At 39.8% G+C, this 26,009-nt stretch overlaps 1 protein-coding gene across 11 annotated transcripts in view; it reads right to left on the bottom strand.

Moving 5' to 3' along the window:
- Positions 1-26,009, bottom strand: part of CADM1 (cell adhesion molecule 1) — a 209,394-nt gene that overhangs the window by 26,946 nt on the left and 156,439 nt on the right. For 7 of the 11 annotated variants that reach the window (XM_068916562.1, XM_068916558.1, XM_068916560.1 and 4 more), the window contains exons 6-8: positions 16,454-16,553; positions 13,231-13,403; positions 8,877-8,948 (exon numbers count right to left, since the gene is read on the bottom strand). In XM_068916562.1, the coding sequence (XP_068772663.1) occupies positions 8,877-8,948; positions 13,231-13,403; positions 16,454-16,553 (345 nt within the window). The remainder of the gene's footprint in view (positions 1-8,876; positions 8,949-13,230; positions 13,404-16,453; positions 16,554-26,009) is intronic. The other 4 variants (XM_068916564.1, XM_068916563.1, XM_068916561.1 and 1 more) reach the window with 1 other exon arrangement.

Here is a 26,009-nt window from a genome sequence, read left to right on the forward strand (position 1 = left end):
ATTGTTGGCTTCAGTAAAGCTCCAGGTTTCACTTAATCGTTTCTTTTTAGTGTTGGTCATAAGGACTTGGTTTACTGTGGCCAGCTCTTGAGTAAAGGCACTAACACATGTCATGTTGTGATCCAGGTGATGTTATCTTTCAACTACGAAAATTCTGTCAACATTCATCTTTTTAGGCACCCACCACTTCACTAAATATCTACACACACGCTTTTTTATGTAAATGTGTGTGTGTATAAAAATTATATAATACAATTATTTGTAATATATATAAAAACAAATTACCGTATGGAGGCATCAGGATAAGATTTGAGTTACAAGCTCCACTGCTATGCCTTCATCTTTTTCATGTGGATTCTCTCCAACGTAAAACTGTTCACTGAGCGTGACAGACTCGGCCTTTTAAACTAATCCATAAATTAGTTCAATCTCAAACAGAATGAGCGCTACAGAGGAAAATTAAAATCCTAGTAACAAAATCAAATTCACGAAATTGAATGCTTATTTCTTTCTTGAGTTGAACTGCAGTTTTCCTGCCTCATAAAAATACACTAATACACTGGTGCTTAAAAATTCACCGCTATGGTAGAGTATTAGAATAGCATCTAATCCCCAAAATGGCAAAATACACATTTTATATATATATTTTTTTTATTTAAGGAGGTATAAATAAGTATAGATATCCACTCAGTATATTGTTTTCTCAACTAAAGACAAAAGCCAATCTGATAACTGATTTGTGGAGCTCAGTTCCTCCCAATTCTCTCTAGACTATTGCATGTTTACTGACCAGGACAAGCATGACTTCCTTAATGTTACTATTTTCATACCAGCCTTAAGTATCAGTGTTCAGCATTATAAACAGAAGATTAGTACTGCTTTATTTCAATTCCTTAAGGGTACTAAAAAAATTACAAAATCCTCTTCATTTCCATTGAACTAACACCCATTAGGTATTAACAGGTATGTAACATTTCAATTATGCTGCAAGATAGTGGTCAGAGGGACAAAGCAGCTCAAAATACTGCAAATCACGCAAAACTGCAGCAGTCCCTTCCCTCTCTGACTATTCCTCCAAAGAACGCGTGGAAAACGTACTTTGCATTACGATACTACCGGAGGATTCTCTGTAAAGAGATTCCAACCTGTGCTGAAAAGCTTTTTTTGCATGGGTATGTTGCAACGCACCCCAGAGACGGTCTAATTTGCAGACCAGATGTTTCACAAAAATAATCACAATCTGTATGGAAGTTGCGTGTGACAAGCACAAAAATATTTCTAAATTAGTACTGCAGTTCAGGCTGTGATTTTTAATGTTTTTTCCATAAGGCTCTGTAAGGATTTTGTGCCTATTCAGATTCCAACCTTGTAAATACAGCCATAAGCAAATACCATACCTACCCGAAATTTCACGGAAAAGTCCACAAGGCGCTATACTTGTATGGTACTCATTCACAACGTTCTCTTTGCTTAAACTGGACTATAAGTACCTTGTGTTTTTGAGCGATGGCTCCAACAACAATGCCAGGAGTCATACAAACACTTTGCAAACATTGACCTCTGCTATACTTTATGCTGATGCTCAGAGGGCATCTTCTCGCAGACAGGATAGGGTCCTCTCCACAGCTCCCTCTAGCCCTCCCTCTCTTTTCAAGACATGCAAGCTTCCTGCACAATAAAATGGTGATTTCTGCAGCACTTGCACTGCCTCATCAGGGACACCACCACACATGACAGTACTGTGTCTGCTACTGACTGAAGAGGTACGAGAAGATTGACCTAATATTTCTTTATGGGCCTGTCAGTTATTCTCTCTTCCTCTATTCCCTTTAATGGGGGCACATACTGGATGAAAATGTCAAAAGAGCACAGTATCATCTGTAAATTAACTTGACATTTTACCAGGGACATGCAGAAGCTTCAACTGAAGGCAAGAGTTAAATAATAATTTGGGGAAACAAGTAGCTAAGCTGAGTCTCTGCATAGCCAAGCACTGTGCGGCATGAGACGCCTGGACACAGTGCAAGCTCACAGCAAAATTCTGCCCTGCAAGTCTCGCCCTGCGTATGCATTTTTAAAGTGCCATTCAGAAAAGGAGGGAGAGAAAGCCATAAAAAGGGATAGGTATGGCACAGACGGCCAAGCTGCAATTGACCACAGCCATCCATGTTTAATTTGACTGGGGAACAACACATTTTCTATTTATGACTAAATTCTAGGCAAACAGCAACACCAGTAACAAATATCAGCAACCATACCTGGTTAGATGCAAAGCCTCTGATTCTACTAGGATATACGTACTTTAGTAATCCCCACTCTGCCTCTTCTCCTCCCACAAACCTGCTGCAAGGTAATTTGGGCAAAGAATGATTTTTGTTGCATTCTCCCCACCCACCACCTTTTCAGATTGCTGCTGGAGTAAATCCCAGACAACTGTAGTTTGTCACATAACCAGCTGTAATCAGAAAAGAACAAACTTTTACTGAGAATAAAATCATTTTCATCATTTGAAGGAAGTTTTCTGGCATGTGATTCATGCTTTGAAAACATGTTACGTCATTTCTTCTCAATATCCTGTTTTCCATGCATTGTTATTTTTTAGGTAGCCGAGGAGATATAAAAACATGTTTTTTAATGAACCATACACACTTGGCATCTACACAGTCTTTCTCAAGTAGACATGAAAGAACTCTGCCCTCCTCGTTCAGAGCCACTAGGATACTGCATGGCTCATGCAGGCAAAAAGGTGAGCTCAACTAGGATGTGATTCTCCCAAGATCTGGTTTTCAGACTCAGCATCACTTAACAATTCCTGCTTTGGGGCTTATATGCTTCTGAATAGCTTTAAGTGGAACAAAGCTTACTTGGGCCTGCTCGCAAAAAACCCAACCTCAAGAAGGAACCTGCAGTGTTTCTATAGCAAGAGCCCCGTGCTTTCTAAGCAAGTCCATCTGGGGAGGCACACACATTCCTTGCAATTTTTGAACTAAAATCACTGCCTAGAATATCCTAAAATCTCACCCCCTCCCCCCCCCCCCCCAAACACACACACCTGCTACACTGTGTACACTTCAATGAATTAGTTGATTTTAAAATATGATCTCAAATTGCTTTAAAGTCATGAATGGTCCAAGCTGCCAACTTGGCATCAATATTGTTACAAGATAGACAGTTGGGGTCCTTGGAGAATCAGTAACACCCCATGCAAGGCAAACAGCAGCATGTAACTTAAACACTAGGTAATGTACATGTGCGCCATACCGCCCAGATCTCTGTTGAAATTGTTGCCAAGACACCTGCAAATTCTAGCTGTAGAGAAAAAGTATGATAAATGCAAATTTATACATACAGATAATTCTATAGATACTAGGATGTGAGGCTGCATGTGCTAAGCAAGTCCAGAGGGCAGCAATATAATGTTTTAAAAAGGCAAGCAAAAATGTTCCACTCAGTATTATGTCCAAAGAGGAGGAGGGCTTTGTTATTATTAAGAACCTTCATCTCCCCGGAAACAACAGCCGACCAAAATCTGTGTTTCAAGTAAGGACTCCAGGGGTAATTCCAATTATGCAGTTTGCTCTGCTGTATCGTATTGTACATCTTAATGAACAAAGCCACAAGGACAATTTGAACCGATTAAAAAAAAAAAAAAAAAAAAAAAGGGCTTGCCAGTGATAACAGCTGAAACGTCAAAGGATGGTCAGAATACCAATGCAGTTAGAGGATATATTAAAAAGCAAACTATCATGCAGGAATGCAGGAGATCTTTACAAGCACCTACACTGAAGCAAAGCAATAGTGACAGAAAAAAAGCTTTAACGGTTGCGCTGTTTTGGAAACTTCACCACTGTGTAGCTTTTCCTTCTCCTGAAAAAAAAAGAGTAAGTTAATTTTTCAGAGTTTATCCATGGTCTTCCCCTGAACCTCCGTACCATAAAACCCCTTTATCAACTCAGCATGTCTTTGTAGGTCAAGTCTTTAGCAGTAGTGATACAGGATTTTGATTTGTCAGGCAAGAGTGGCTGATAAAGGGACACTTGGCTCATGCTGCACAAGTTTTGGGAATAATGATCAGATTGCCATATACCTAAATATATATAGGTGTGTCTGTATACACATATATAGATGCATGTATATATACACCCCCCCCACCTATATATGCCTCCCATACCATCTGTATAAACCTGTCCTTTCCTGCTTGCTGCACCTACTACTCTTACTTGCTGAGCAGTATCTATCATTATTCAAAGGTAACCCTTTGAAGCAGGAATGCATTTTCATGTCAGGTCTGAAAGTATTTCTACTCAAAAAGTGTTATGTAAGCAAGTAAAAGATGTCTGTCATTGGAATCTACACAAAATGAATAACTTACCATGCACGCAGAAGTGCAAATGGAGCCCTTTTAATTAGTTCTATTATAGTTTTGATAGGGAAAAATGAATCCAGAACAAACTATCTCCAGTAACTCAGTAAGAATACTTTCAATAAGAACACACTGTATGGGGCAGCGACTAGAGATGGCAGCATACACACAGACATAAGCTTTGAACATGTAAAATTTGTTTAAATGCACGTTGGTTTCCTTTTTTTTTTAACCAAGAATATTATTTTTCAGTTGATAAGCTCCCCCATGGCTTCAGGGGACAGCAACTGGGCCAGTGTTATACAAGAAACAGAGAGGGGAATAAGGATGAAATAATACAGGGGTGAAATCCTCCTCATCCTAAGCAAACGTGTTCAGCATGGCTGGCTAGAAGACTACTCACACCTGACTTCATCATGGAAACAAGAAACATTCCCATCTGCCAACAAAGTAATTATGCCACAGCAGACAAGTATTTCAACATTTTGGTGACAACAAGACCTAAGTTGCCAATTATCTCTTGAGGCTTTAAAAAGGGTTTCCACACTCGTATGCTATGCAATTCTAGAGATTATGTTAATTTGACCTAATTTTTTTCAGCTACAAAACCTCTTAACTACCAAAAACCAGAAGTAAGTTTATGCAGCTTTCTACTGTTTGCTTTTGAAGCTTCAATGACCAACAATAGTTAGTAACTAGATTAATCAATGCAGGCCAGAAGTAGGAATTAATTTCGCTATCCATTTGTCAGACTTGGCTATCAAGTTACATTTAGCAGATTGCCCGGTCCGGTCTCTGCAGAAACTCAGATTGAAAATGTGCTGTTCTACAAACTTTAATCTGGGGCAGGAGGAGCAAATGTTAAATTCCACTACTGCAACCTTCAGAATGAGATAAATACATATATATCAAACACACAGTAGCTTCCATCAAAGACAGGGATTTTCTAAAGTGGGTCTGGTAGCAATTTTGGTTCAAAAACTGCCCTAGTGCTAATTCATTCATTAGTACTCCCGAGATCAAGAGGTTAAAGTGGTTGTGAGCTTTCTTCAGATCATAAAGCCAGGAGGTTCCATAGTGGAACATTCTGAAAACAGATACCCAGGCCATAGAGTTGGACATGCCCTTAACTAGAGCCAATATGAAAAAACTACAAGCTGCTACTAGGAAACTCAAATCAAACAACAGCTTCTCTCCTAACTTGGCTGCATTCACACTGACAAGTTGCACCAGATTTGATGACAAGGATAATGACAAAGCATAAACAGCACTCAAACACTATTTTGTGAAAGTCAGCATAGAATCAGCCTTTTCATGACTATTAAAAAGGTAAAAATCTATACTGGACCATCCATTTTACTGAACTACAGATGCAACCATGCCACTTGGTTAGCAAACACAGAAAACAAATTACACGTTTATACACAAAGAAGCGAGACTAAGTTGTTCTGAGTTGTTCTTTTAAGGAAAAAGCACACTGAACTTGTGGGCAGAACATGTGAAGCAACACACCAAGAAGATCCAGTGTTAACTCAGCGTAAGGAAAGAGAACACAAATTCCTCTTACAGCTGCTTATTAACAAACCTTCCCATGAAGTACAAGCAGTAACTGCTGGTATCAGTGAAAAATAGTACTTTTTCATTGCATTTCTGTCCTCCTCAGCAGTTCAAAGCCAATACAGAAACACATCAGGCAGGAGGAGGAATCCTGCCTATGCTTTATCAACAGGGTAGTAACAAGCTTGGCATTGTAGATTCTCCATCACTGAGAGAAGAGGCATGAGAAACGCAGTCTGGCCACACACTCCTGATTCCACCATTTTGCTTGTGAAGGAAATAAAGTCAGTGAACCTTTGTACACGCCTGTAATCATTTTTTTAAATTTATTCATACTTCCATATATTGCAACCATCTCAGAAACTGATCCTCTATTCAAGGAAACAGCTCATTCTGATGGAAAATTATTGAAGAGAAATAGCTGGAAAAAAATCACGCCAGAAGACCCTCAATTCCTGAAAGACCTTCATCAGCACGAGGTCAATTCTTCTCAGTAGCCAGAACCCACTAAGCTCAGTGGGATAAAAAGTGAGGAGCAGACATTTCACCTCAACGAACATAAGTGTCCTGGTGTTTGCTCACTGGGAATGATGAGATGGTGATAACTCACCCACTGCATGTGGGAATGTCATGTCGATAACTCCCACACAGTAAGGGAACCCTGTGATCCTCACATGTCTCTCAAGAAGCCCTAAGGAGCTAAATTTATATTACTAGGGTTAAGGTTTGAACGTTGGGAGCATAAAGGGAGACAGGCTAGAGAGGGGAGGGAAGGAGAAATTGCTTGAAGGGAGATAAAAACTGAGTTTCCTAACATCCTAAGGAAGAGTCAGCAGTGCTCTGGTGCACTGAGGAGAGTCATCAACAGAGGGGATAGGGGAAAAAAGCCTGCATGAAGATGATGAAACTGGAAAGATCTACCCATACCTGTCCATGTTCAAAGCAAACTTTTGTAGGAGGACTTTGAAAGTAGTTTCTTACAGCTAGAAGTACCGACTCAGAAGCACCCTACTTTAATTATGAGGGCGTTGAGCCAGCTTCCTGGATAGTTAAAGGACGCCACTGACACTAATCAGCATGGCAGAAACACTGCCAGGCCCAGGATCAAAAGCAAGCCACACAAACATAATGGTTGAAATATAATTACATTTTAAATCAGCTCAGAAGGAGGATCTTGGTGACAGTAATTTCTGGTTTCAGGAAGAATCCACCTCCCCTTATTTTTAATATGAAGAAGCTAGAAAGCTACTGTGCAGAGAGGCTAGAGGCTACTTAAAATTCATAAACAAATTGCAATGATTGCAGCAGTAGTGCAAACAACAATACTGCTATTTATTATTAACAGCTACTGCTTCAGAGTTTGAAATAGCAGGCGAGTATAGTATGCACATTTAAAGGAAGTACGAGGGTGAGCCCTAAAACGACATGCTGATAACAGTTTAGTTCCAGGGAAAAGGATAATCACTAATGGTAGCGGGCACTGCCATGGACACAATGGGGTCAAACAAGCAGAACGACAATTCTTCCTTCAGTTTTCTATGATTCACTGACGGTATCAATAAATTATTGTAAAACAAAAGAAAATTGTGCATGTTCGTTTACCCTGAGGCATACCGGACCAAGTTTCTCTGCAAAAAGCTCTTAAGGAGACTTTGAAACAGTAAGGTGAAAGCTTAAAACCTATTCTGAAACAAAAACTGGTTAAGAGATTAAAAACAGAGAAGTGAAATAAAATGATCACAACACAAAATAGGAAAACTTTCACTGTAGAGTGCCCCAAGTATCAGAACTTGGGTGCCTGGAGTTCAATATATTAATGACCACCTGGAAAGAGGAAGACAGAAAATGGCAAAATATGGACAACACAATGGTGGATGGAAGACAGTACACAAAGTGCATATTAAGGCACATTGGAAGAAAAGACTTCAACTGCTTGTCCATGCTAGTAGAACCTGATCTGGTTGTAAGTCTCAGAAGGAAAAAAGCCACGCAACACCCCAAATAGGACAGTTAGAATTAGCTGAGTGAAGTCATAAAACCAAATAAAATGTGACCTATTTATAAACGGAATGAGTGTACGGAAACAAATAAACATTATGCCATTAGATATTCAATGGTCCATTCACACCTTCAGTTTGTCACACCTCTACCTCAAGGAGGGGGAGAAAAAAAAAAAAAAAAGCAAAAGCAGCATTTGAAATAGAAAAGACCAGAAAATGACAATGAAAATGATCAGAGAGAAATCAGAAAAGCCTTCCTTATGAGAGGGTAGAGTGTCAGGTCTAGCGAGGAAATATGATGGATGTGCATAAAATAGTAAGAAGTGTCTCATGATCAGCTGGGTGTTTTTATTCATCTTTTCTTAGAATATAGGGGAAACTCAAAATTCTAAAAGCAAACGCTTCAAAAATGGTCATATTATTGAATCAAAAAAGATCTATAAAATGACTGGTGGAATTCATTTTTCTAGGAGTGAGGTAGACAGCTTATTGCAGTAATTCAGAAAAAGACCAAACATCTACGTATGAGAATAAGCATCTGCAGTCATAGTAGGTGGAGTAAATTACTAAAGACCAAACTTCATGCTTCCAAGTATAAATTGCTCAGAAATTCTCAACTGATGGGGTTGAGAATGAAATTTCTGACCCACTCCCTAGATTAAATGAGTTTTAAGGCTGTTGATTTCCTTCATTTGAAAGTACCCCATATTCGCCACCAGTAACTGTATTAATAGCTTTTTCTGACATGGCAATGTCCATGTTTCAGAAATACCCGGAGTCAGGACGATCCAACTTGTTGAACTGCCAGATTAGGGCTCATGCAGCACAGCAGGTGCACTTGAGAAAAAAATTCAACTGATTTGTTCGTTGTTTTTCCCCAGGCTTCAAGCTTTGCTTATACACATAAAAGACAATATGCATTCAGGACATTTCCAATGGTTATGAAGGTACCGTACCTGTGATGGTGGTAGGGATGGTGGTGGTAGTGGTGGTGGTTGTTGTGGGAGGAGGGATAGTTGTGGGGGGATCTGGATAAAATATAAAAAGGAAAATAATAAAAAAGCAAATTAAGAAAAAACAAGCAGAACACAACAGTGATCAATAACGATCAGAGAAAAACAAGGACACTAAGAAGCAGCACGGCTGTTGGAAGCCTCTCCTCCTCTAAAACCAGTTGGTGACTTTCCAGCTGGCTTTAAAGACCAAGGGCCAGATCCTCAGCAGCTGTAAATTGTTTTAGCTCAATTCACATCCAGGGAGCTCTGCACAGACTTACTTGAGCTAGAGAATCTGGCCCAGAAACTCTCCCCCTTTTGCCTTCTACAATGCTTAAAAAAAAAACCCAACATAAATAAAACCCAGCACAAATTAGTCAATGCGTGTGACAAAGAGAGAAAGAGAGAGAGATGGAATGGGAGAGCCATAAGAAAAACTGCACGCTTTTCATGACAAAAAACTAAAAACAAAAAACCCAGGAGTTTACCATGTACACAGACAGACAAATGTCCTTTGTTGCTTTTCTACAAATACATTTGAAAATCCAGGTGGGAGGTTTGTGTGAGGGGCCTTGTTGTGCTTAGCAGACTAAACGTCAACAGCACATGAATACATCTCACTTTTTCCAAGGCTGTTAACTTTACACTATTCTTCCTCAACAAAAAGCTACTTCTAAAATAGTAAAAAATAAAAAGAAGTGAGAATGTCGTTACTAAGTATTAATTTCAAGGCATGGACAATTTCACCATGATCTTTTTATAAAAAACGAAGCCAATATTTTTCTGACAATTTTAACATGGTTGCTTTTGTTAATAGAGCATCCTCAATGTAGAACACAGATACTGAGATATTTCTCTTTGTAACTAGTAACTATTTCTACAGAAGACTTGACCTGCTAAAACTGATAAACATTGCCACTCTTTACAGTATTTCTATTATGTACAAGGGCACATCCTCATCAAAACTACTGAGCAGGAGAAGGTAGCTATGACAAGATGTAAAAGAAAACATATATATCAGTGTCCAAATGATCAAACTGAATGCGTTAAGTAATCAGGAAGACTTTGAACTAAGGATTCCTTCTGCAATAATAGATCATGAAACAGTTCTTAGGCTTTTGATTTTAAATTTCCTCTAAAGCACGTCAACTTTTCATCACTAACACATCTGCTCCTCTTTTATCTCCAAGTGAGCTCTCAGATTTCCTAATTAATACATCTGAACTTGAAATACCTGCTGCACCTTTGTGTTCCATACAGCTTCCTGAAAGTCAGAAAGACTACCTTCCAGTTTGCTTCACTGTGAGGGCAACTAACAGAAAGCGGTCGTTTATGAGCAGTGCCGTTTTGGCCTTCTACATTCAAAATAGCTGAGTCCCTGTAGGCATGATAAGAACCTCCTGGTTACTTTTTTTGCCCAGGGCTAGACTGACAAGATACTGCAGGGTCTCCTTACTAGCAGTGGAAAATGGAACAACTTAAGTGCAGGAAGAAAGACCGTGTCCTTGTCTACATCCATTGGCATGGTGAAAACTCAGCTCACTTCCAAACCGTATTGGGGAAAATGCTATTCAGCAGACTATACATTGGTAATAGCAAAAAATGATTGTGACTGTGTGCTAATTGTGTTAGAATATGCATCTGCCTGCTCCCACTGGGAGGAAAAGTGTGAAATGACTTTTAAAAAAAAGTATGTTTTTGGTTCATGACAGTGTGATTAGACATCCTTATACCATGTGTGCAACAGAGGAATGCGTGTTAAGCACAGATCAGCAGCAGTTATTTTGCAAGCCCTGGCTGCTGGAAATCATTTGCACTTAATACTATTTAACTGAAGAAGTATTAGTTTCATATGGAGGCTAGTCAACCCTGTGCTCCTCATGGAGAGGTGCCAGACCCCAAAGGCTCTACTGTAGTTACCATTACTCCATTGCAACACCTTGGGTGTTGAGAGGCCATATGCATAATTCCCCCACCCTCTCTCCCCCCCCCCCCCAATTAATTCGATGTGGGTGGAGAGCCCTGCACTGACAACTGATAAGTAGTAGTCCTATCTACAGATCAAGTAGAGGGGGAGCATCTAGACACGTCCTCCCATTAATTTTCACACTATCCCTATGGAGACATTTCAGCAGGGATACAGGTTGCACTGCCTACGTAATATTCCTTGTCCTCTGGTTGGGAGAGGTGCCAAACTTAGTAAAGGATGGAGAAGTAAATGCTTCCCATTGACAAGTTTGTCAGCTCATTTCCACTCAGGGTGGCATTTATTTTCCTTCAGATAACTTGAGTTAGACTCTGTACCCAAGTACTTCAAGATGATAACCACAACCCAACCACTTCCACTAGACCAACTACTCTGATGTTGGGTTTTAAATTCAGGGTTAAAAGAAGCCCTTATGTTGTTCAGAGGGCTGAATCCTAGTGGGACACACCTAATCTTGCAGAAACATGACACGATGGAGTGTGAAACAATTATTTGACCATGATTTCCTGACAGACCATGAAAAGCCCTCCTACATGCCAAAATGTCAGATGCCTGCAGTAAAGTCCACAGGTTAACATGCCATGGGAATTTGTATTACCTTTAAAATAATACTGTCTCAAGCGTTCTCCTGTGAATTTAATCCTGAAGGGGAGAAGCGCTGATTAATTTCTGCATAGTCTAGTTCTTGTCCACATCACAAATGCAGAATAATTAACAAGTGTGTGAGTTAATATGAGCTCGAAATAGTTTATCCAGACCACATAAAGGTCAGAATGGAGTTCTGTCCCCAGGGCCCGCTGAGTCACTGGTATCTGCAGGAACAGACACATTTCAGCCAGACCCTTTATATTGGTTGTGCCCAAGTCTTATGCAAAATGGACTGAGACCAGTTCATTTAACATTGCTGAGGTTTAATTTAGCATTCACTTGAAACAAAATAGGTATGTAAAACTAGGCAAGGAATTAAAAGAACAACTCTTCTACAACTGCTTTACTCCAAGTAGCTTTCTATAGTTAAACTCTCATGTGGAGTCATTTGTTTCCTATATGCTCTAAGTTCTTTATACTTTCTCCACAACATTAGCTGCTTCTTTAAATACATCTATGAATGAAATATTTTTAATACCATGAGCATATAAATTATGCCATCATAAAAGTGTATCTTGCATTTCATTATACAAAGTGGAGTCTTTTGGTGCTACCAACACTAGAAAACTACTCAGATGATGCAGTATACCAGTTCACTTTCAGCTTGAAACTACAATTTTGATGTTGTCTTCAGTCTTTGGGCAAGTTTCCAAAACTGGCCCTCAAATTAGCCATGTGTAAGTGGCATTTGGATAAGCGAGCAAGATGTTAGGTTCTTGATTATTTATCTGGATTGGTGCAAGCACAGGAGAATTTGGACCGCAGAGCTCCAAGGGGCTGTTGCATGAAATGAATCTCAAATGAAAGCAAATTACTGTCCCATCAGACTAACAGGCAATACCCACCACAAGCTTAGCTCTGCCATACAGTAACCACCCTAATGGATAAGGCAAGGTTGCTAACAGATAAGTTTCTAAACATGTAGCCCAAGGGAATTATTCATAATTAAATTGGGGGATCACTCTTCAAGTGCCTACTGAATCTTCATTACATGCAAGACCTCTGCGACAGGAGCACAACAACGTTTAAAGCGATGGTGAAATAATGCAGAGGAACTGAAGAATTAAAGTAGCTACTTAATAGCACTTAAAAAGATGCCAAGACATGTTTTAGTGTCTGCTCAACAGCCAGAGATAGGCTTAAGACATCTCATTCCTCCAGTTTATTTACTGGTTTGTAATTATCTGAGTACGCTGGCTGATTCTTCAGCAATTTAACTTCCTAATAAAAGATTGGAAAAAACAAACCCATACCATCGCTGCAGATACTGAAAAAGGGATCAGATGAAACACAGAAGAAAATAAACTACTGGAGAAGTCCTACAAGGGCTGTTAGACTAGAGAACTTCAAAGTTCTCCCCATGCCTCTGTTCTGACCTTTCTGTATGCTTCAGCTGACATTTTACGACCGTCATGGCCAGCCCACAATGACAGCGCAAGAGAAAGGAACTTACTGGATACTAATATAGGTTCTGCACCTGATGCAAGACACCAAGAGTTATAGAAGCAAAGGAAATGATTTTCCAGCCCCTACCCCCTCCCAGTATAACATAGATGTGTTGGGTGCTATCTGAAATTCTTGCATTAAGCAAAACGGTAACTTCTTTAAAAGCTTTTAGAGAGCGGCATGTAGCAATTATGTGTAAATGAGTCTAGAAGAACGGTGGTTTTTCTCACGTACCGTATACAAACAGCATGTAATCCGCATGTGATTTCCCCACCGCGTTTGAAGCCTCACAGCGGTATGTACCATTATCTGTTTTGTTTAGGTTACTAATGAGAAGGTTTGAACCAGACACTACAACGTGTTGAGGCATCTCATCATCTACTCTTAACCACCTCATGTCCGTAGGCCTACAGAGGAGGGAGAAAAAGAAACAGTCACATTACTATTTTCCTATGGTAAAGATGGCATCTTCAATAGTTCATCCACAGACAGAAAGCCCAAACCAAGAAAAACTGTAAAGAAATAACACACACTTTTGTACTACTCAAGCCCAGATGCTGTTGGGCTTCCTGAATTTAAATGCATTTTAACCCAACTGGAAACTGTATCCAGACCTTAAGTTTTCTGAAAACACTAATGCAAGCAGGAAGAAAGTTCATTAGTGGTTAATCATTTACTTAATCAGTAAACCTGGAATCTTTAAGATCTATGGGCTAAGTGTGAATCCACCCGGTGCTCTGAGCGCAGATCTGGTCAACATTTGATAGAATAGGTACATTTTTATCAAGTTTGAGCCATTTCACAAAGAGACACGAGGGACCTATTTACCTCAATTTTGACTGTGTTGCTTATTCATAACATTTTAGCTGCTAGAAAATAGAAACACTTTTCTTCTCTCCCCATTATGTTTTTCCAGTTGGCAGCCTGTTTCCTGCATCCTTTTGCTAATGGAACCAAAATGAGTATCATGTTTACATGGTTTAGGGAATGAAATTAGCATGTTTTTTTAGAGCTAGTAAACAAAACACCTGCTGGGAGATTTGTTTGGTCTCCTTGTTTTTAAGTCTCTGAATAGCAGTAAGGACAAATCAGCTACTCCTGAGACAGCCTTCACCCGTAAGGGAGATACCGCACCTTTTAGGATGGCTCCACACTGAGCTTTTAAAAGGGGGAAGATGGGGGTGTTTATGCAGTAACACATTCTTCAAACTACCTAGCTCCAAGGAGGGAGCTTGCAAGCCATTTTTTGCTGGGAGCGAAGGCGGCTGAAGGTCTCAAGCTAGTCTGGGCTGCTCAGAGCGTCCAAACGGTAGAGTGCTGTTATGAAATAAAAGCACCTGCAGTTTCATTATCCCAGCCACACAACTGGAACAGCTACAACACCGAACAAAAGCAGCTGCTACCAGCTGCCTGCCACAAAGCTGACATCTGGTTTTGGGCAAGGGCTTGGTGCGCTATTCCTCGCTGTTCTCCTCTGTGAAAGGAGGATTGCTTACCCACCTCGTGGGCGGCTGCGCTGTTAACGCACAGGCCGCTGCCACATAACAAAAACTCTAGAGAGAGAGATCAGAACTGGAATTGCCGTTTAACCTCAATATTGGCAGAAAGGTTTTTGATGCTCCTGGCAAAGGTTCTCAAAAAGCTATTAGTGATTTTGGAGTCCCAAGCTTTCAGATGCTGTATTTGCTGTAGAGCGGCCCATTTTTCAAAGCTGTGTCTCACAGTGGATATTCTACAAATGACAATTCCAGTATCTTCCCATTTTTGTCATAGTTTACATTTTTTGTCTAATCTTAGGCAGTGAAAATATCTGTATTACTACGAAAATAAAAACTTCTACTTTCTGGTCTTTCACTTTTCTCTGAGCCTTTTGTCATAACGTTTGTGCTGCAAAATTTTTCAGAGAAATGATTTTAACTCTAGAATCATCCCTGTGAATCTTAAACCTCTGTAAAGGATTTTATGAAATCTGTTTGTCATAACAAGTAGAACTAAGTGCAGTCCAGTATTTTACAGTGTATTTGCTTAGGTGTTAAGAGACACAGGCAAAGTAAACTACGTAAGCGTACTCCTAGCACATCACCAGCATCACCAGAACACTAAGTGGCATACTGCCTGGGAGATGGGTCTGTCTTATTTAACAGGGATGTGTCTTATTCATAGCCTGGGGAAGGCTGGGGCGGGCGAAGAAGCCTATTTATTAAATTCCCAGATGGTACAAATGGGAGGAGCTGCAGCTACCCATGAGAGGAGAGAAATGCAAAGAGACTTTGACAGATTCTGAACAGGGAATAGATTTTAAACTGGAATTCAGCAGAGGATGTACAAGTCTCTAATGTATAGGGAAGGAATCACCTACATGCTGCATAGAAGAAGTTGGGAAGCAGTAATAAACAAAGTAATTTAGCGGAGGTAGGACACTATAGCGGCAGATGACAGTATCATAAGCCTTCTCACTTTTGAGCTGCATATACCCTTCCTGTCACTGCCCCCAGAAGTAAAACCGTCAAACTCAGTGACTTCAAGTGCAGAATACACCTGCAGTAACTCTTCAGTTCTGGGCACACTACCAAGGAGACACTGACAGTTTTCAGGGATGTTTGCAGCAATCTTATGAACATGATGAAAACAAAAAAAGGATAGGAGGTAAATACTTGACAGCCATAAATCCAAGTGGAAAAGGAAGTATTTAAGAAAGTCAAGAAAACTTAGATGAGAAAAACAATGAAAATGCTGAGGAAAAACCTAACCTCCCTCATCAGAATTTTTCCTGATGCATCACTCTATTAAACTATTTAAGAAAGCCTCAAGGGCAGGGCAAGAAGAGGAGAAAGAATAAAACTTGCATTTCATTAAAAAAAAAAAAAAACACCAAAAAGAAGAAAGAATCATACAGTCAATACAAGCCAAAAGACAGACTGCCTTACCTTACAGATCCATTCCACTTTTATGTGTGTTCAATTCTTTGGTGCTATTCTTATGTCTGCATACTTGTACCTTATTAGGATTAAATATGCAGGCCATTGACTTTGCTTTTGCAGATTAATTGCAACCAATTTCTACCCAAGCCATTCCCTGGGGGAAGAGATGTACAGTCGTCTGGCACCCATACTACAGTCTTTCCCTTCTGCACTAGCGGGCTTGCTGACAACAATGCTGTGTGGTGACCATGAAAAGCTCTTCTCAGAGCTTTAAAAGTAACAATTCCTCAGCCCTTATTTATGTCATGACAAATGAGATTCAAAATAGATGTCTTAATACTGTAACTTAGGCTCAGGTGCAGAAAGTATCACTCTTCATATTCTTTTTCATACTCTTACATTGTCTTCTCAGCAGAGAATGGCATATGAAATTTCTGCAACAGCAAAGAGGCCAAAAAGCACCCGCACACTTCTGTAGCAGGGCCCAGAGTCACTGCTGGACCACCTGTACCATCCTTTGGAAGTTTCCAACTTACTGTGGTTTTCCAAAAGCTGCACATGTCAGTTCAAGTGGCTCCCCTTCTCTTGTTAGACCTTGCACTGGATAATTCTGAGAAACCCGCACTTGAGGCTTATCTGCATGACAAAAACAGTATTTCATAAATTATCTTGTCAAACAGAATCAGATTTGTATGCACCCAAACGCAAAAGACAGTCACCAGCATTGCTTTCCTCTCTGTCCCCTCTATGCTATTTGTCTAATCAGTAAGTGAACTCGGTATTTTCTTCAAACTAAACTGATTAGTAAGAGCAAAATGTGAAAGAGAGATAGGAGATTCATACTCCAACTGAAGCACCACTGTTTCCTGGGAAATGCATTTTGCTACACCAGAGTTTATCTCTGAACTCACTCAAGCTAAAAGGAACTCATTTGCCTTCATGCTGAGGTGAAACCAGAGATATTTGTGGTGCTCAGAACTGATATGTTTTATCATGTATCATATATTACTGTATGACAATACTTTATGCCCAAGCATATTAATATGCCGGGTTTTACAAGAGTCACTTGTTAGAAACGGAAAAAGAAATCGTAGAGACCGCTGCTTTTGTTTAAACAGTGGAAGATTTTAGTTAGCCCAAATGAATCTCCTCTAAATCCTAAAACAAACATAGAATTAAAGCATTTATAGGTAGGGAGCCAGCTCAGAAATATTTTTAGTAAGCCGCTGCAGGGAAAAAGGGGAGGTTGTGGGGAACAACCCAAAACAACACCAACCCCCGCCGCCCCCCCAAAAAAACTGAAGTCCACAATTAAAAAATTCATTACCTCCTACAACTGAAACCCAGATTAAAAATGCATTTAAGCTGTAGCTAAAATGTTATCAACACAAAAAATCAATTCAATCCTACAAATGCTGTTAAGCCATATATATTTTTCATGAACTTACTCAACTATAAGAAATAAAGGAAGGCAAAAGAATCAGTATGCATAAAGGTTGAAACAATTTAAATATTTCTATTTCCACTGAGAGTAACTGCTAGCAAAACTATCGGCTTGTTGCATTTTATTAACTGTGTTTTAACTCATTAACATGCTTCCTATGGAATAATAGAGATTAGAAGAAAAAATCCATGTCAGGCTTTAACCAATTTAAACTCTCATAATTTTCAGTAATGGAATAAGCTACGCTAGTAAATCCTCTCCTGAGATGACTATACCACAAACACATTTTATAAACTAATCCCCATTACAGATGCTTCTTGCAGCTTCATGTCTTCAGGCTTAAAAAATGGCAGCCACACACATATTACCACATACATGCATATAATAAGCGTGTATGTTATATCTGAGTCATATTCTACTGGAAAAACATGAGACTTTCACGTGCTTGAAAACGCAAGCTGACCTCCCCTTCTAGCGATGCTGCTTAATGCTTAGAACATGCTAAAGAAGTATGTGGACGTAACCGATATGTTCCAGATGGGCTTTGAGAAAAAAGGGTCAGTCTTAGGAGGGCTGAAATACCCACCGAATGCACCTTTGAACTAAATCACAAAATGCAGGCCTGGGCCTAGTTAAATCTGGACTCTCCCATTACAGCAGGTACAGATGCCCTCTACCTGGGAAGGCCAAAAGGGTCCACATCTCAGAACTAAAACCCTGTCCAGAGGAGGCTGCAGCACAAATACATGCAAGAGAGCGCAGGAAGGCAAACGTCGTGTTAAAATACCATGCTGAGCCTGGTCTGTAGTGGTAGGGTCTGCAGCATGAGCACTTAGCAGTACATACACGCAGGAAGAAGAGTTAAACCAAACATTTCGCAGCAAGTAAATCACAACTAAGATTTTGCATGCTATGATCATGTTTACCATCCTCATTCACAATTTTATTTTTCGCCTCGGCCATCTGCTTGCTATTATTTGCTTTCCGACAGTAACTAAGAGCCCATGCCAGAAACATGGATGCTATTGTATTGCGTGTTGCAGAAGGAGTAGAAGCCTCTTCAGCCCAATTTACACGGGAACCTGAAGACTATTTTGTTAGCATACCATACTGAGAAACTTAGATATGTGCAAGATCTTCTGCAGCTTGCCTCTTCTGTGTTGCTCCAATCCTCTTTTCATTAGATAAATTTTAGTATTCCTAATGAGCTGTTTACCAGCTGTCAATTCCTTATGCAAATCAACAGGAATACACTGAAGGTTTGTTGTATTGATAATGAACTGCAAACTAAGCAAGCTTCCCCAAAATGACATGAGATGAGCCCTTCCATTTCAGCTTTCTACCTCCACAGTCTTCATTAAACAAATGAAGAAAGCAAACTGAATCTTATACCATTTCAATTCAAAACTGTAGAGATGCCACATATGATATAAACCCATGTTTTATCAGTACAACATACATGTACTTGTGAAGACAAGAACGTTCCCAACAGAGCCATCACAGTGAACGTCTCCTCCAAGCAGGATCACCAGCATGCGAGTAATTACCGAAGGCACTTATGAAAATAGGAAGTGCTTCACAATTCTGAAGGATTCAGAAGGATGGTTGGGCACTTGGGAAAACTGACATTTTAATTAGGCTTGTAGTACGCAATAACTAATCCTTAAAAACAACAATTTCACTTGCTTTGGCCAGTAATGTTTTTTCATTTGGGGTTTTGGGATTCTTTTTTGGTTGGTTCGGCTTTTTTAAAGCATACACATTTAAATAACCTTTAGCTCTACTTCCACTAGTAAGCATCCTGCCTCAGACAAACTTGGTCTATTTTCTTGGGATTAGATTCTGTTAGCACAATGTTTGCACAATGCTGAGCATTGTGGGATGCTAAGCTCAATTCCTACATGCAATCCTGACACTTAGTAAACCTACACTGGTAAACTGTTAGACTGCTTTTCAAGGTCTGCAGTAAGAGTTTGTCACCTATTAACCACTCTATTAAAAAAAAGCCATGTTCCAGTAACGATGTCTGCGGTAGTATATTCTGGGGCAATTACTGTCTCGGATGGTGTTTGAGGGCACAAGGCAAGCAGCAGCAGAATTTTACTACCGTGTGCAGCCTGAACCACTCAACGTGGAACTTCATAATATCATACTGCTGGCTTCCTACAAAAAAATAAACACTTGGACCTAAGCATCTAGGCCACAATAAACTCCACTGGCAGCCAATTAGGTCCAGCAACCTAAAGCTATTTCCTAGTATGCCTATTTCTAGTGGCTTAGGAAAAAAAAACAAACTAGTAATTTAATAAGACACCTTTATTAAGCTAAATTCATTCAAAAGCTAAGAGTGATATACAAGGTTAAATACTAATAGTCTAAAGGTTACTCTGTAGCAGCAACCAATTTGAAAAACTTATTACAAAACCATTCTGCATTTGATGAGATTTCTTCTAGAACACACATATCACGTGCCTATAAAAGACACGAAAAGCAGCCTTTAAAGAGGTGATAGCTGAGGTTGCTCTTTGCCCCACTGGCCAATTATGGTGTACGTGAGCCAACCTCTCACCCACTCAAAGCCTTTCACCCACTCCAAGTCAGCTGGAAAATGAAAAACGCTCCTTCTCCCCTTCTCAACCTCACAACCTATACTTTAATTTCCCAAGCAACTGAAGCGCTAAAGACTCCATTGGCTGGTGCATCACACTGAAATGTTAAACCTGTCCCACACTGGACAGCACATCTCCCCTCCTGATTTCAGCACCACGCCTGGGGCTACATACTCCATCAGAAGAGCCTTCCTCTCCTGGCTGGACCTGGAGCTTCAGGTCTACCTTGAGAACAGGGTCAGCAGCACCATTTTGGCAGACAGCCACAGCAGGACTTCTCCTTCAGATGATCAGCAAACACCAAGAAACGGACTGTCCCCCTTGCCATCACAAAAGAGCTCAGAAGACACTGGTACCTTTCAAAAGTTTAAGGGGGAGAAGCTAGAGCCTGCTAGATCACTATTCCTCTGTTACGTTACCTAATAATAAATACACAATATCCCTATACCATGATATTATTCCATCACGCTGACAACACCCAAAGCCTCGTATTTCAGCCAGGCTCCACGTTAAGCCTAATCGTCTGTGATCAGCTAATGCACAAATAGGACATCCTATCTTAACATGATGCTGGGAGAGAGAGAACCTATTACCTCCCTAAAGTTTGTTGCAATCATCTGTCTAAGATATGTCTTCTTTTCCATTTGATCTCATCCAATTTAACTTTTGGCCATAGATTTCTATTATGCCTTCCACTGCTAGATTACAGATCCCTTTCGTACTCAGTAGGCTCTCCCCATGGCTGTCCTGCTATCGTGTGAACAAGTCACTTCAATCCTTTTTGGTAGGATAGGTTTGGACTGAGCTTGCCAAATCTGAAGCATTTCTTCAATTGGCAAGAGGCTTTCTTGCAACTCAGCTGACTCCTAACCTTTGCCAGGCGCCAAAGGCAACAAACTACCGGGCCTTTCCTGGATGACAAGAGTCTCCCTGCCGAGGTCAGGGCGCAGCACAGAACACAGGACCACGGTACATGGCTAGTCTGGTTTGTACTGCCGGACTGTTTGCCAACTGAGAAAATTACAAAATGGATTCACTCAACGATTCAGCTGAAAACTCTTGTCTGTTTTGTGAAATTGGTTATTGAATCCAAGTATTAAAATCCATTTTTATAATTACTGTATTAATTTCTAGTGCGCACCTCTGCAAAAATTACAACAGATGGTATACTCAAGAGAAGGTATTTCCAGGTCAACAAGAGTTTTTGCCCCCTTTAGTTAATTTTAGCCTCAATACCAGCCAGGATATAATTTATACATCCTTCTTCAGACAGGCACAAACTTTTACACAGATCCTCATCTCTGCTTTGTTCTATGGTCCAAACTAGCATGCTCTTTGCTTCAAAAAGTAACAGTGATAAACTTTTCAAAAAATCCAGACTTCCGGCAGTTTCTGCATCTTACCACGGTTACATGCTACAGAAAGTTCAAAAGGGATATTTTTTCGACTATTAAAAAAAGTCAGAGAAGTTAACATTTATACACAGGTTATTATACAACTGTCACCTTTATCCTAAAATCAAGTAGGTTTGCTTATCAGGAAATGAAGTCTGCATCAGAGACAGCAGAGAACTGACAATCTAATATTTTCTCCTCAGCTTTTACAAGGACAGCATCACTGATTTTCAACCAACATAAAGAAACCTATTAAATAAATAGCTCTCATGTTTAAAATAACAATTAAGGACACGACTGGCAGTTCACAATTTGTCTGGAAGAGCCTCACTGACCTCAAATGCGACTTTGCAAAAATCACCCTCAAATAACAGAATTTAAACATTTACATTGTAATAGTAACACACCTGAAAGAAAGTCAAAGTCAAGATGTTCTCCTTCCACTTTTTGTATTCTTTTTTACACAATGATGCCTGTTCAGAAATGAATATGAGGTTTTGTCAGCCTTGCCTTGTATTTCCACTGTGATCTTATATGGGAAGTTACCTTTCAGTTAAGGAGCACCTCCTCAGAGGGGAAGCTCCACTGTCTTTGCACATCCAGTTGCCTTCCAGTTACAGCCATCCACAACATAAGAAGAGTAAACCACCAAAATCACATTTATGTACAAAACAAATGGCTGGTTATCTGGCTTCTGGGGGCAACATACACTAAAGCAAGACTTCATGCTCAGTCACACTGAGGAGAACAGACAGGTATCATTTTGAATATTTAACTGCATGCTACTGCTATGATGCGTGCTAAACGTATAGGCCAGGCCTTACTGTATGCGCTTCATTCCCAACAACATTCCTTTGAGGAAAACCTTATTAATGAGCCTGCAAACGAGCATCCAACTGGGAAATGTCACAAACAAGAGTGGCTAATGCCCCAGAAAATCAAATAACTGAACACTTGGCTGATTGTGGTGCTTTTCATATTTACAAAAAGAAGAAAAAAGCTTTAAATGAAAGTTTCTGAAAGGGTCAACACCTCACTGAACAAAACAACTCATTTATTCATTTTTAGAAATCTCCAGATGATAAATTACATTGATGTTAATCACTTCACTGCATACTATGCAATTAGTATTTGTACTCAACAGAAATATAAAGACTACTGAAGATATGACAGCATACGTGCACGACCACTTTTTAACATAATTGGGTGCAAAGAATTCTCCTGTCATAAGAACAGAAGCCTTAACAGAACCTCTATGGGTGCATATTTTAGAAGTACGCAAGTAGACATAGAAATGAATATGTAACTAATTAGAACTCTAAAAAACCCAAAACAACAAAAAACAAAAATAAAAAAGACAAAATGCCAAATCAATACTTCCATACTTTCGCTTCCAGTTTCACATAGTAAGATAAAGAAAAGTACCAGAAGACTGAACTTAAACGTCCTCGAGAATATCTGGTTCCATTCAATTCCTTAATGATATTTTAATGCATTTTGTTGCTTCATTTCCTTTCTAAAATTACATTCAACACACTGCTCTTCCATCCCTCTTGAATGATCCAAATCACAAAGAAAAGCAACTCTAGCCAGAATGAACGGATATTTTCACACCAATACCATGCAACACATTGTTTCCCTGTTCTATTGCACAGGGTTATATATATTCACTGGGGTGGCTATTAATCAAGCATGAAAGTGTTATTGTTACTGTGAGTACACAGCCCCATTTGTCAAACACTGTTTGCTTATAAAAAGCATTACCAGGAGATTTTAATTCATATTACAGGGTGCTTCTTCGCAGAGAGTTCTTTTTAATAACATACCCTACACATTCACATGGAAGCATTTATCTCAAAACTTCACAAAGGGCCAGGTTGTGCCACACTTTACATGCAATAAATAGCTTACTCTGGGCAGGACAAGTAAATACTCAGCATGAACAAGTCTTACTCAGTTTTGCTGACTATGGTAAAACATTCTTTTCCCAAATTCTGAATTGTAGAACTCTGAAAATCAGTACTCATAGATAATTTGAGAAAAACTATGCATCAATATATGCACTGTTCAGATCCGTGTGAACGCTCCATTTATTTTTAGAGTTTAGTCTATGGTATAGTAATGAGTTAACAGTATTTGTACGGAAACTTATCAGATAACGCAACAGCTCTTATTTTGTCCTTTGTCGAACCCCTGAATGCATAAAAGGAGGAGCAGGAGATCCGTTCTCAACTCTCACTTAATGGCAAAAGATAGCCTGTCCTTAAAGATTTTACAGTCCCAACACTTGAGGAGATGTTTGGAAACAGGGAGAGAACAAGGAAACAATAAAACAAATCAGATTTAGCACAACAAGCAACTACCTTACTAAATCTTGGCTAAAGCAATACAGGGCTCAGTGCTGCATGTGCACGGGTTACATCAGTGACAAAAGATTAAATGTTATAACAAACCCCATACTTTTTGTTTATGAGAGGAGTCTGAAATTATTCTGCCTGTCCCCTACAAGACCATTATCTGCTTCCCTTTTCCTAGTTTAGGAAATATGGAACAACCACAGCCCGAGGCGGTAAGGCCAGCAGCCATTTAGAAGTATGTTCTTGAAGTTATTGAGAAACTTAAAAAACACCCTGAAGTCTGCAATTTTCTTTGACCTATAACACACAAGAAAATGTTCAAATTGATTGTTTTTGAAATGAAGTAGGTCACTTTGCAGACCTCAATTTCTGCACCCTTTTTTTAGTGGTTGAGAACATTTCAATAAAATAAATATATATTTTAAATAACATCTCCAAAAGCACTTAAAGAAGTTGAAGCAGCAACGCTTTAGATTTTCAATGACACTTCTGGTCCTAATTTACCAAAAGACATTTGACATACCTAGCTTTATGAAAATAGTTTCAACAGAGAAAAGGTACACATTTTGAAGGGAGAGTAAAGAAACTTTTTGGGGAAGAAACATCTAGCCCTTCTCTGCAATCTACTACCTCAGACAGCCCCCCCCCAAGGCTGGCCTGCCCCTCAGTGCCTGAAATTTGTACTGTGCATGCTGGATAACCTACAGTTTGATTTCTTTTTCAGAGAAGTGCTACAAAAGTCATCACTGCAGCTGCTAAGAACCACGTGGGGCATAACATAAGTATGCTTTTTCTTGGAAAACGACCAAACTGTGTGGGAGAATAACCTGTGAAAATGCCTCTTCCATTCAAGACCACCTTCCTCCAAAGGCACATGCTGCACTAACTTAATTCTGTCTGTTCCCTTTTGCAGGTTACATTTTGAATAATCTCCTGTAATGACAAATATCCCCTTCCTCCCCTCACCACTTTGCAAACTATGCTATATTTTTGGGTGGTGTTTTTTGTTTGTTTTCTCTTGTTTTTGTTTTTTTAACTTTTGAACCACGTCTTACAGAACATCTCCATATTCTGAAATTTAGTCAGACCAAAAATACCTCATTAGCTTAGAAGGCTCCATTCAACATCCTTCTGCCCTTCCCCAATGCATTTCATGCTTGAGTTGGAGATGTCACGTACAGAGAAATATAACATATACTGAGAAAATATTTTACTATGCCCTGCTGATGCTCCAAAGAGGTGAATCAGCTGTGCCCTTGGTGCAAATGGTGAAGACTTAAGAGGAGAGAATGCAACAGCAGACACTTAAAACTTCTTTGCTCTGAATGCAAATCCCATATCTAAAAAGGCCATTGCAAAAGTATTAATTAGGCCCGATTTTCAGAGTGTAAGTTCCCCCAGAGACTAGCTCTATGTCAACACAAGCTTTGATCTAGATGTCAGTCAGCGAAGACAAGCAGATTTTCCAAATGCTCATGTTCTCCCCGTTTGTAACCCCAGTAAAAAAAATCAGGCAAAGAACTGAGCTGCAGTCATCAGCTTGAAGCGGGAGAAGCTCCTAGGGTAACAGTTTGCTTCTTAACTGCCTTTTCTATCTGGAGGTCAGGTCCAATGGTAGGTATTAAATGCATGCGTCTCAACACGCTCTCCAGTGCACGAAGTCCTGGAGCCACTAATCAGTGGAGCTGCAAGGTTATCAGTTGCGACGTGTTTTTCTTCTTACATTCTGCTGCTGCCCACTGAAAGATCTAACTGGACTAACATGGGTCAAGTCCCCACGTTCTTAGGTCTCAGGGAGATTTACTGCTAACCTCATTCTAGGGAATGGGAAAAACTGATGCCCAAAGGAGAACGTATGTGATTGCTGCACCTCAAACTTCCATCATTGCAAGGAAATGCTATGAGTCGGATCTACCTCACTACAAAACTCATTCCCAAGGGAAAAAGTTTCGAGACTCAGGCCAGGAAAAGGTTTGCAGGGCCTTATAGCTCAGATGAAAAAGCATCTTATAGGATGTGGAAAGGAAGCGCAGCACACTTTCATCCTTCCTTGCTACACCATCAGCAATGCTCCCAGGGTTTCTAGCAACAGCTCTGAGGACTACTACTCTGTTTCATTCCAACCATCAAAATACACTGATTTCTGTATAGTTTGTACAGACAAAATTCCACCTTCTGGACACTGTTTTTGGGGAAACCCCTTAGAAGTATTCTGCTGGATAGTCCTCTTTGTTCTTTCCAGGCACACACACGTTTGTCTATTGATACTGTTTCCAAAAGCTCATTAA

The sequence above is a fragment of the Struthio camelus genome, chromosome 22 (genome assembly GCF_040807025.1).
Source record: "Struthio camelus isolate bStrCam1 chromosome 22, bStrCam1.hap1, whole genome shotgun sequence".
In the NCBI taxonomy this organism is placed as follows: domain Eukaryota; kingdom Metazoa; phylum Chordata; class Aves; order Struthioniformes; family Struthionidae; genus Struthio; species Struthio camelus.